Source organism: Necator americanus, chromosome I (assembly GCF_031761385.1).
Source record: "Necator americanus strain Aroian chromosome I, whole genome shotgun sequence".
Classification (NCBI taxonomy): Eukaryota; Metazoa; Nematoda; class Chromadorea; order Rhabditida; family Ancylostomatidae; genus Necator; species Necator americanus.
In genome coordinates, this window is record NC_087371.1 from 16456403 (window position 1) to 16469299 (window position 12897).

The 12897-nt window shown below is 40.9% G+C and overlaps 3 protein-coding genes across 3 annotated transcripts; 1 reads left to right on the top strand and 2 right to left on the bottom strand.

Moving 5' to 3' along the window:
• Nucleotides 1–514: 514 nt before the first annotated feature.
• On the top strand, nucleotides 515–808 carry RB195_005772 (uncharacterized protein; the record flags this gene model as incomplete). The annotated part of the gene is made up of 2 exons (XM_064178502.1): nucleotides 515–583; nucleotides 650–808. The coding sequence occupies 2 exons, from the start codon at nucleotides 515–517 to the stop codon at nucleotides 806–808; spliced, it is 228 nt and encodes a 75-aa protein (XP_064035544.1).
• A 1418-nt stretch (nucleotides 809–2226) lies between these two features.
• Nucleotides 2227–2520, bottom strand: RB195_005773 (uncharacterized protein; the record flags this gene model as incomplete). Its single annotated transcript, XM_013436480.2, has 2 exons — nucleotides 2227–2385; nucleotides 2452–2520. 2 exons carry the CDS (start codon nucleotides 2518–2520, stop codon nucleotides 2227–2229), a joined length of 228 nt encoding a protein of 75 aa, XP_013291934.2.
• A 744-nt stretch (nucleotides 2521–3264) lies between these two features.
• On the bottom strand, nucleotides 3265–11000 carry RB195_005774 (uncharacterized protein; the record flags this gene model as incomplete). Its single annotated transcript, XM_064178506.1, has 8 exons — nucleotides 3265–3477; nucleotides 3539–3628; nucleotides 4607–4758; nucleotides 4889–4974; nucleotides 5118–5246; nucleotides 6470–6615; nucleotides 9680–9803; nucleotides 10894–11000. 8 exons carry the CDS (start codon nucleotides 10998–11000, stop codon nucleotides 3265–3267), a joined length of 1047 nt encoding a protein of 348 aa, XP_064035545.1.
• Nucleotides 11001–12897: the final 1897 nt, after the last annotated feature.

Sequence of the window (12897 nt, forward strand, 5' to 3'; positions counted from 1 at the left end):
CGATGCTAACCGCGTCGCTTCGAGCGGAGGTGCTTACGCAACTGTACTGTGCTTCATGTCGTTTTGACCGTAGTGTATTTCCAGAAATGGTGAAGGCAGTTAGTATTTGCTTGAATATGAGTTTTCATTACAGTGTGTTACATTGTCAGTGGTCTCAGAGCGAGGTAAGCTGGGAGCCAAAATGACTGGTTCCCAGCTTACCTCGCTCTGGGACTACGAAAGTTGGGGGCGCTCTGACGCCGGTGGACCCGTCGCACCCCCCTTTTTGAATTTTGTGACTGACACACACAGAGACACACACACGTGACAGAATGAGCTCGTTATTATATATCATGATCATCGATCTTGTTCCGAAAATGGGCGCATTGAGTCGTGGTTCTGGATTTATTTTAATTGATACATTGGTGTACCTGTTGGATACGTCTACAGTTGAATCAATTGAAGTTTTATCGCAGCACATCATATAAAAGGCGCACTATTCCAACACAATCCCTGAATTTGCCGCTAGTCTACTATGTTACTCTACGTACTTTTTGCCACTGCACTTCTGTGCTCCTCTGCCCAACTAAGTTTTGCGAAACAGGTCAGTATGGCATTTATATGAGTTCCCGAAAAACAAGGTGTTCTCATCCAAATATCATATCTCCAGTGTGTGGATTTGATACCAAAGTACTGCAAAGATTTTCTTCCTGAATATAAACCGGAGGTATGGTGTCAACAGAAGGTGAAGGAAGCGATCACGCCATATGGGAAGGAGAAACTGAGAAACTTAAAGAGGCGATGTTCAAAAACATGCAAATTTTGTTGATGGAAGAAGGATAAGGAAATAAATCTTCGTGAATTTCTCATGTACAAATCACTCCTTATTTACACGATTAACACAAAGGAAGTACTGATGAGGATTCGACTGTCAAATAAGATCCAAAAGCTAAAACAGTCATGGATTATGGGTTCGAAATCCTGTATCGTTTTTTTTCGCAAACTTGAGCGAGTTTGAGAATTTCTGACCGGATTTTCGAGTAACTATAGAGGTCAAATTTCTGCAAGTCTACTTCCGACTCAGTTCGATTATATTGGTCAGAAGTATGATGGGATATGAAGCAAACTTCCCCTTTTAAGGGCTGTCTCCAAAGTTTTCAACCTGATTTTTTTCGCATGGATTCTGATAATTTTGACCTATTGAGAACTGTTACCAATCTCAAATCTATTAGAATGACATAATCAAGCTATGATTGCTTAAGTATGCATCACATGTGCAAACTCCTATCTGCTAGGAAGAATTTCTAGCAACGATCTTCACCACTTATACAAGATAATAAGCTTAAAAATAAACAGGTCAGGTGAATAATAATGATTATAACACATCCTTATTATTCAACGATGTATATGAAAAAAAAGCTGGAGGATTTTGTGTGGAGTAATAGGAACTTCAATGGTTCAAAGGATAAAGAGCTTGGCGTTAATAAATCCGCTTGGGATGCGCCACCACGTTCTCTTCAATTCAGAATCATGCTCGTGAACCCCAAATGATTCTGAATTGAAGAGAACGTGGTGGCGCATCCCAAGCGGATTGATTAACGCCAAACTCTTTATCCTTTGAACCATTGAAGTTCCTATTACTCCACACAAAATCCTCAGGCTTTTTTTTCATATACATCGTTGAATAATAAGGGATGTGTTATAATCATTATTATTCACCTGTTTATTTTTAAGCTTATTATCTTGTATAAGTGGTGAAGATCGTTGCTAGAAATTCTTCCTAGCAGATAGGAGTTTGCACATGTGATGCATACTTAAGCAATCATAGCTTGATTATGTCATTCTAATAGATTTGAGATTGGTAACAGTTCTCAATGGGTCAAAATTATCAGAATCCATGCGAAAAAAATCAGGTTGAAAACTTTGGAGACAGCCCTTAAAAGGAGAAGTTTGCTTCATATCCCATCATACTTCTGACCAATATAATCGAACTGAGTCGGAAGTAGACTTGCAGAAATTTGACCTCTATAGTTACTCGAAAATCCGGTCAGAAATTCTCAAACTCGCTCAAGTTTGCGAAAAAAAAACGACAGAGGATTTTGAACCCATAATCCATGACTGTTTTAACTTTTGGATCTTATTTGACAGTCGAACCCTCATCAGTACTTCCTTTGTGTTAATCGTGTAAATAAGGAGTGATTTGTACATGAGAAATTCACGAAGATTTATTTCCTTATCCTTCTTCCATCAACAAAATTTGCATGTTTTTGAACATCGCCTCTTTAAGTTTCTCAGTTTCTCCTTCCCATATGGCGTGATCGCTTCCTTCACCTTCTGTTGACACCATACCTCCGGTTTATATTCAGGAAGAAAATCTTTGCAGTACTTTGGTATCAAATCCACACACTGGAGATATAATATTTGGATGAGAACACCTTGTTTTTCGGGAACTCATATAAATGCCATACTGACCTGTTCCGCAAAACTTAGTTGGGCAGAGGAGCACAGAAGTGCAGTGGTAAAAAGTACGTAGAGTAACATAGTAGACTAGCGGCAAATTCAGGGATTGTGTTGGAATAGTGCGCCTTTTATATGATGCGATAAAACTTCAATTGATTCAACTGTAGATGTATCCAACAGGTACACCAATGTATCAATTAAAATAAATCCAGAACCACGACTCAATGCGCCCATTTTCGGAACAAGATCGATGGCGTGCCCCTGATGGTAGAATCATGATCATGATATATAATAACGGGCTCATTCTGTCACGTGTGTGTGTGTGTGTGTGTCTGTGTGTGTGTCAGTCACGAAATTCAAAAAGGGGGGTGCGACGGGTCCACCGGCGTCAGAGCGCCCCCAACTTTCGTAGTCCCAGAGCGAGGTAAGCTGGGAACCAGTCATTTTGGCTCCCAGCTTACCTCGCTCTGAGACCACTGTCAATGTAACACACTGTAATGAAAACTCATATTCAAGCAAATACTAACTGCCTTCACCATTTCTGGAAATACACTACGGTCAAAACGACATGAAGCACAGTACAGTTGCGTAAGCACCTCCGCTCGAAGCGACGCGGTTAGCATCGAGTTAGGACCATTGGTGGAACCATCCATCGCTGCAGTCCGCTGCGGTCTCACTTCGCTTCCAACCGCTACCTCCACCGCACCGCTTCGAGCGTAGCCGCTTACGCAACTACACTGTCCTTCGTGTCGTTCTTACCCGACTACAAAGGGCAATAGAGTGTAACTCGTGTGCGTTTACGGAAACTTCTCACTTTACGACTATTTATTTGTTACTTCGATCAAAATGCTTTGTTGAGCCACAACCGTGTTCCCTGTAGTGCGCCTCTTCATTAGCATTCAAGTTCGTTCCCTTTTCAAGATATTCCTCTTCCAGAATTGGTGTAGTTGGATGTAGAGCTAACCAGTAAGCTTCCAAGAATTTAAAGATTTTCTTTGTGGCTTCGTGTAGACCGTTGTCCTCGATGATAATATCCACCTTAAACCAATCAATTGTAGGTATTACAGATTACATAGGCATTTTAAGGATTGATATTCACCAAATCCGGTGTCAGCTGATTGAGTGCGTCAGCACCTGCTACAGCGTTCCCTCCTTTGATGCCTGTTTTCTTAAGTAGTTTGAGCAAAATCTAAATAAATCAACAGTAACAAATACATTGAATCACTTTTCTCCACTGTGAACTTAAAGTCTCCAAACATAATATATCGGAGTAGAGAAATGAGTTGGATTCATGTTATGATTAATTTCGGATTCACTTGTCCACTAGCCTTTGCAATTGTGCTGCTCTGCTACTTGTGCTGGTTTTCGTGTAAAAATGTAAAAATGAAATGATAATAATTAAAATGGTGATAGTAATCAAATTATAATGGTAGTATAATTATCATTTTAATTATAGTGATAATAATTACAAAATATCATGACTCCTCCGCGTATCTATAATATTTCCTTGCAGGTCTGTCTCATCTTGGTGACATGCTTTCTTCGAAAATTGGGAACACCCATGCAAACGGTCGCTTAAATAGTAGCGAACAGTTTACATGATCTGACGTGGAACGTTTTCTTTATCAGTTTGGGGGAAACCAGAAGAAGCACCCATACTTCGAGTAATGCTTCCAAGCTGTATCCATATTATTATACATTGGCATCGAAGGAGTGTTTGAAGAGTTTCAATGTTCTCTAGATGTAGAACTGACGGGCTTTGAAAGAAAACTATGAAATCTTTCGCCCCTACTTGTTATAAAAAAAAGAGGAACGAAGCGTTGTTTAAATAATACAAATCTAACTTATCTAATATACATGATTTATTTTATTTACTACCAGTCCGAAGTCCTTAGCCGGACGTTCAGACTGGTAATAAATAAGATAAATCACACATATTTTATAAAACTCCAGAAGAACACGGTCCTTAATTTCAGGAACAGAAAAACAGTGGTGAATATTAAGAAGACGCCTTCTTTTCTTAATGGTGCTGTCGCAGCTATTTATTTATTTTATTGAAAATGCCGATAAGTCTCTCATAAGCAAGTAATGCAAGTTGAAATTGCAGTTCTGTCTGAGTCGCTTCGGAACTCCTAAGAACCGGGAGCGATACTCCTAAGATTCTCACCTTTCTGTTACTTATCCGAAATAAAAACATTATAGGAGCCATGTTCAGCTGAGCAACATCAGCCGGTGTGCTGATGTTTGGGCATTCGAGTAGAACCAGATGTAGATCTTCGGTCATAGCCGTTATGAGACGAAGCTCTCTTTCGTTGATATCTCAAGTAGAAGGATTATCCTGCATGAAAACCTAAGGCGATCAAAACAATCGTCATGATGTTTCTATACAGTTCCTGCTAAATTTGGGCCCATAATCGTCTCTTACAGTTTGAAATATATCATCGAATACCGAATGTCAGTTTCGACGAGCTTTTGTCTCCGATATCAGTAGTCAGTCGACGCACGCGACTCCCGAACTTCTTCACTATCGCCGAACTAAATAACTTGGAAAACTGTTTACTGTGGTCTATGAAAATGTACGGTTGTGTAAAACATCCAGGCGTGAACGTTACGGATTTAGGTACTACTTCTCTACAATTATAATAAAAAAGCATCTAGAGCGTCTAGAGTAGGCTCACCGCACAGCGGCATGCATCAATTGTGTAAGTCTTGACGATTGATAGCATGGACCGAGTAGTATGATAGGACGAGTCGATGGGACCACTGTATACGGGTTTGGGTACTCCCAGATTTCAGCTTGTTTTGTTCTGAAAGGTATATACCACTTAAAGTACTGGAGAAGCCTATTATAGCTCCTTCAGCGCATTACATACAGAGGTACAGTTGCACTGTATACTACGTTATAATACAGCAGATTCTAGCACATAGGAGAGTAGCTTTGTATACAGCAATGTAGCGAATAGTCGGTGGAGTTTACTCTGCCTCTTCAAAGTTTTCGCATTGGTCAATTTAGAGAGTTAACAATAAATGGGAAGAGGAAAGAATTGGAGTTAGATGATTGACAAAAGCGAAAAACTATTCATAATTTGAAATGTAAACGCTATGGGACAATTCAGAAGCGATTTCTAGTGTAAGTTACCTACTGTTTGAAAGAACGTTAACTACGCGATGGAATCAGATAATTATGAATCTTACTGGTATTCAAATTTTAAGCTCAAAAGTGAAGAAATGTTTGACTGCATTTTCTGAATTACCTTACAAGCTTTGACACAAATAATCTTCACTACGTTCTGCATCTCTCGACTTTTGAGAGTACAAAAAATCACAGACGTCACCTACCCACGCCCCCTCTATCTACTATAACATATCCCAAGTCGAGGATTCAGGTGTGGTTGCTATCATAGAATAATGCAGAATGCACTTCAACGGTTAACCTTCTAGCCACTCAAGAGCTCATTAAAATACAGCAGATGTGACGAACAAAAGGGTGCATTGAGGTCAGAGCTGCAACGTGCGCTGATGCGCTGATCAGACGACGAATTCCCATGTGAAGCAAAGGCCCGACCCAGAGCAGATGTTGTTGAATTTGCTTTAGAAAAAGCCTAAAAACCTTTCCAGAAGAGTTTCCATCAGCGCTGCTCAGAATTACAATGAAACGTGCGGAAATAGAGCAATATTAGTGCTCAGTTTTTTTTTTCTAGTCAGAAAATATCGTTGACGAAAAAGGCAACAAAAAGCAAGATTTGCGACCGCATCACCGCTGTACACATAGTTTTACACACGCGAAGTATGGTCGGATCAAGACGACATGCTCGAAACGGCGCGATGGAGGCAGCAGTTGGAACCGAGTTGGGACCATCGCGAACTGCATGGATGGATGGTGCCAGCAAGGGTTTCACCACGCCCCTAGCTGCTACGCTCCACCGAAGCGCCTCGAGAGAAGCGGCGTACGCAAGTACGTGCTTGCTTCATGTCGTTTTGACCCTACTGTAAACTGCGCTACACAATCATGACAATACAGTTTCCGCACACGATCGCATTCTTTTCTGTCGCAGCTTTTTCCTGTTCTTCCTCGTTCTGTTCTATGAGTCGAGCCAATCTTCTTGCCGTCGGTATGAAACCGATTGTCGTCTCGGCGGCGACAACTCGTCCAATCCACCAGTCAGAAGAGTAACGCTAAAAACAGCAAGTAATATCCCACAGTTTAGCAGTCGTCCTTCTGTTTGTTGGTGTTCAATATACTTCCAATTAGCGTCATTGTTTGCTTTTATCATCTGTTACATCACTGGAGCAGCTCATCGTGCACTTTGCGTTAATGAGGACAGATGTTTGTTCGCCGTCTAATCCTAGCAATGGTTGCTTATCTGATTATTACATATTTGATTGCGCTTATTGTTTGAACGAATGGCCTTCACATCAGCACCTGATCGCCAACCATAAAGCCAACGTCCATCTAGTGTATACATGCCGAGACTCCCAGAAAGAAAAAAACTGCAAGGTACCCTGTAAATATGAAGAAAATCGCCCTTTTTGAATGAGATAGTCTTTTTCTGTATCGGCGACTCATCCTCCAGTGCTCCATCATACGTAGAGTTCGCTTGGACGGCAAATGCGACTTTGAGGTGCTGCAATTAGGAAATAAATTATTGTACCTCTTATCGTTTTGGTCGATTTAATGAACAAATATATAATGGAAAAATGAAATGGCAGAAGAAACAAGAAATCGAACTCTGTGAGGTCGCAAATGTAGATTTCATAGATGTACAACTTGCAGAACAGTTCTAAAAGATATGTTTTTGAAGTAGAAATTCTTTTCGTGAAAGTTTCAGCGAATAAATGGTTATATCTCGTTCACGATCTTAACTTAGTTTCAAATGGAAAACACACAAAACTTGCTTTTGCCAAAAAATTATGCTCCTTGTCCCTGTGTTAGGTTATCCGGGAGGACTTAATCAGAACACTGTGATCGAGGTATTGTACTAGGTTGATTTTGAAGATGTGGCTATATAATCAGCTATATATCGTTAATCAGGAACACCGACACCACCGCGGTCTAAAAACATCTAACAGTCATGTGTTGCCGATACGTCGGTAATTAATACTTCGTTACGTGAACGCAGTACGTGAAAACGACTATGTTGTATTTTATTCTGAGGAATAACCTTGGAGCTATTCCAAGCAAACTTTTTTTCTTGATCGTTGTGAAGACAGTGCGATTGCCAAAATTTTTATCATGAACAATGTTTCGTTGTCAATCTCGTGGATATGGGCGTAGAAACTGAACACACATTTTTGCACAGATTCTAGGAACAGAATCTGTGAAATTGAAAGGAAATTCAGAACTTTTGAACTACTTTTTGCTAGAGTCAACACCTATCGCTACCGGAATACTAGAGCTTTCCCCAAATTGATCTTTAACACATCGGGCCAAAGCGTGAAAGTATGCGCTGAATTCTGATGAGTGTTGTGTTCTTCCCACTCAACTGTCTTCCTTCCACAAATCTCCTGTGTCCTATTCAGATAATTTTTTCATGACCTATCGACCAGTCAACATCTCATTAACATGGCCAACTACCCCCACTGATCCCTTTTTCCGTTATCCGCTAATAACCGCCGTGTTCGTTAGCGAGTTACACTATTCGGGTCACCATTTGTATTTGACCACACAACGGTGGTGGTTGTTACCGATTTCTGGTCACCAACACAATACATCGCGTGTTAATTCGTCAACACGCTTCGAGCAAATACGTGCAAAACACACAAAAATGCATATACGTCACGTCGAAGCAACAGCTCATAGTGTTCAAATGTGCAGTATTCGAAAATTTTGACTGATTTCCGTGCAAAAACGGCGGCCTCGTAGATCATCACTCAGAAAAGTTCTGTTAAATGGAGCATCGGAGCAGTTGGGAAATGGTTGGCAAACATTAAGTTGCACCGGATGGTTTGCTCTAGTTCTCAAAAAAATGGTGTTATTTACTGGAAAATCCACCCTCTATTTTAGTATAGAAATCAGTGCGTAATATGATAGGATTGCTACCTTTCAATGTACACTGTTTTAAACAGCAAGCCCTTTTTGCACATATGTTCTAAATGCTTTTCTTTCTTTTTGAAGAAAGCAAGTATCCCTCTGAACAAGCATAGGCAGCAAACCTTTTTTTTATTTTGAGCCTAATTGAAGTAACTTCTTTCAAACTGGCAGTTACTAAAAAGCCAACCAAATCGGTGGAAGAACTTGGAAATTCATTTTGAAAAGCGGAGCTTGGTTGTGAAAAAGAAAGCTTGTCTGTACAGTGAACAAACTTAAGTAAAAACATTTTCTTTCCTGGAAATAATAGTTAGCTTTATCTTTCTTTCTTCTTCGTGCCTCAAAAAATAAGTGCGGAATAGATGTTGCTACATTATTGCTACATGAAATAATTTCAACCGACCAATTCAATCTCATATTCAGACCTCGACTTTCTTCACTGCTATTCTTCTTTTCTTCAAAATTCCTTAAGACATCAATTAGTAATGTTTTTCTCGTTAGCTGAACATCATCAATTTCCCGGAATTTCTTTGTAAAAATTCTCTGGCTCCCCTATCCTAAGCCCCTTTTCACCAGCTTTTGGTTAACGTTGACCACGCCTTGATGTGGTCCTTACCAGGCTAATTATGTCAATTATGCGTGCACTATCAGCAACACACCTGGGCAATCAAGGGTGCAACGATGAAGAGATCAAAGCCAGCCGACAGCAGAGTTCAAACATCTCCTCGTAACACAACACTGTGCAAATGCTGCCCTTGCCAAATTGACTTTGAAGGGTTCTGCGCTGTGTACTGTAGTTGGTAGGCAGTCGATTTCAAAGTTGCTGGCCGCTCCACGAGCAGAGATAGTAATCATCCTTGAAAACGTCAAAATTTATCGAGAACTGACAGAGAGGAGGTGTGACATGTTTGTGATTCAAACGTCTCCACTATGTAAATGACGCTTATCGACCGTTCTTGAAAGGTGTTTTGATTCGAGCGGTGATGACAGATCGGAATGATGAACTTATGGCAGCAGGCCATTAGGCCTATTGGACGTCAGTGGGCGATTACGATCGCAGCTTAATGAGTTTAAACAAAACCCGGTAGTTAACGGGAATAATGAGACACAGCAGGGTAAGTCGCGGAAAAACCGAGGGCCTGGAAGCCGTGAGCGATGGTGTAGAAAAACTGTGAGCCAGAAGGCCACGAATGATTAATGCGTTTTGCTTACCACAGCGGCGCGAAGATGTTTCAACGCATGTTGGTGTTCACGATCCTTGCGTTGAGCTTGGCTTTGTTTTGCGTCGTGGATCAGTCGGAGACCAGGCTGGAAGAAGTGCTTTTGAGGCGTTTTGCTGTAATAGTCAGATGATGTCAATTGTACTATTAGATTAAAGTCCTAACCCCGCGAAAAGGTCTTAAATAACGGTTTTAAATGCTTCATTACTTTGTTTGCATCCTCTTTTCTATTACGATTGCGACGCCTACTTTTTCCTAGATTTTAGCAAGAAATCAGAACAGAAATAATGGATCCACAATCCGCTTTTTTCCACTAGTTTAATTCACACGCTACTTTCAAGACCGTTGATATGTGTGCTTGCAGACAAAACAACACCTTGTTTGCGGATTAAAGGAAAGCGACGCCTACCCAACGGTTTTTGTGATTCTCTGAGAGCGGTCTTTCTCCAAAGCAGAAGTGTATTAATTGAATTATATAGGGAATCAGGGGACAATTATGAATATTTTGTTCACAAGAATTGCTGTTTCTTTTAATCCAAAAAATTGCCAATCTTCAAGGGTTGGGAAGGTAAACGTTGAACCTTTCGAGACTCCGAACGCCATCTTTTCCGGACGTTTTGACTCAGCTCAGTTTGGCTTGATGTGTTAGTGGATACTTCTAGTGCACACAACTTGGTTATCTGTCACGGATTCATACAATGACTAAGTACTGTATCGGAACTATGTGAGAAAAACGTCAATACCTCCTTAGGTGACTCTTTATATGCGTATAGAAAATGCTGCAGATTCTCCCTTGCAATCGTATGCATTTGAAAATTTCTTTTAATAAGAAGGCGAGAAGGCCAGACTAATGCGTTCTGCTCACCACAGTGGTGCAAAGAAGTTTCAACTCATGTGTATCAAAAACGCAGTAGCGAAAACGTCCTAGTCCACTATTTCTCAGCTCATCCCAGCAAAACGAAAAGTCATTTTTGGTAACACGTACAGAACGGCCGCAAGCGGCTTGGAAAAAATAAGGCTAGTAAATCTGGGAAACAAAATGGCTATATCTAGTGGGTACTCGACTGGGGACTCTGTTACTCGATAGGCATGCCCCCCGCCCCCGAAGGCCCAATTTCGATTTCCAGAAAGGATTCCGCTGCTTAGTCTGCCTTACACACCTGATTATATGAGGCGAATCTACAGGAGGATTGTGGAGATACCCACTAGCGAACTTCAAATGTCAGCTTGTACGCAGTCGTGCATATGACAGACACTGCACAGATCCCAGCTGCGTGGTTTGTCCATGTGGCAGAGAGGGGGTTGCATAGCATCTGGAGTCGGTTACCCACTGGATATAGCCATTTTGTGGGCCTGATTTACTAACCATGTTTTTTTTTCTTGGCCGCTCGATGGAGTCCTTGCCGCCGTTCTGTACTTTTTGTTGTAACAATAAGGGAGTTTTTGCTGGGATGCGCTGAAAAACAGTGAACCGGGATGTTTTCGCTACTGGGTTTTCGATACCACTTCGTCTTTCATATCCCATTCCACAGATAGATGCGCACATTCAAGAAAGCCAGTTTTGGTGCTGCTTTTATTCATTAGTTTTTTCTTTTCGGACTTGATGTGTGGATACTGCTGGTTAGGTTGACTGAAGCATTTGTTTAATTCTGCCTGTTAGTTATGGCAAACGATTCAACAGTCATCTATGTAACGACAATACAGCAATTGTTTGCAGGCCAGTAAACGCTTTTTGATTTTCGACAAAAAGACAATGGTGAGGATGGGTGCCATCCTTCGTCTCATGGCCAGGCGTCCAAGTTGTCCATATTATTGTCCCGGCATTCGAAAAGTAGAGCAGTTTAGGCTTTCGTTTATCAGCGTCATTCGTATTACCTATTTTTATGATTCGTTTATCTGCCTAATGCTCAATCCGTATAGTTTGATGAAGCCTAGTGCTGTATGAGCAGTTCTTAAACACCCTGCATCGCAACATTGTTTAAAGCATTCGCATAGAGCGACGTAACGTAAAATGACTATGACATAATCACGCTCGAAGTTGTTTGGCGAAGCTGTTTGAAGTACTGAGGTGGGCAGGGACATATCTGGGCAGCTGACTTAGGACTATTTTAAGCAGCCAGGAAATTCTATTTGCGGGGCCTCCAATATCAATTATGATAAGCCTCACAGATCAATAACGCTGAAATGTTAGCTGTTAGTTAGTAAAAAAAATACCAACTTTGGCTACGGCTCAACCAAGTCAATCAAAAATACCTTCAGTTGTCTAAGCTACCAACTCATTGTATTTGAAGTAAGTTCTTCGCTGACCCTTTCTCCAATTTCCCTCACCTCTATTTTGAGTGATTGTCGAGGCCCAATTCTTTGAAAAGCATGCTCCAAATATTCACTCATTTCAGAAACAAACACAGCTCTTGGTGCTGTAGGAGAGAGAAAAACACTCGTTTACTCAGCAGTTGTGAACAGAACCAGATGAGGTTACGAGCACTTTACTGAAGTAGTAGGAAATTCGGACTTCAGGATATTGACATTTTGTTCGCTTACATTACGGTTCCATCACTTGTTCAAGATCCACAAGTTTTTCATTTCGTGAAACGACGTACTGTCGATTCACGAAATAAAAAAACTGTAACCGGTAGTGCAACCTTGTCAACATTGTTTGCCGGAGAATTCTGCTTGCTTGCTTAAAAAGCATGGAAAAATACACGACTGTTCTTGTGTGAAAGATTTCAATTAGATGAGATTGAGTACACCAAAAACGACTTGTGTTGTCTGTTGATGACTGTGTAGTTGCAACTGAGCACTAGCTTGTCGTCGGTTTCACTGGAAATTTTCACAGCTTGGTATGTGTTTTCTTGACTTTGGAACTCGTAGGCACTCAATGCAGTAAATGTGAGACTTGACACAAAAACTTTTGTGCTTTTGTCTGTGGCAGCGGTCATTGCTGTTTTCTCCATAGGTGATTAAAAACCGTAAAAAAAAAGAATATTGGTAACTGAGATAGGCAGTTCATATAACAGAAAGAACCACAGAGAAGCTCTTCCGGTGCTTTCCTTGACTACCATAATATCAAAAAGAAAATTCTCCATGCTGTCTTTCAGGAGTCCCTCTGTCGTTTTGAGCAGCATGCGAAGTGAAGTCGGCATAGTGTTGCTGAGATAAGTTGGGAGAGATTGGATTGAAGTGACCTTTTCTGAGAAGTTGCAGTGTAAG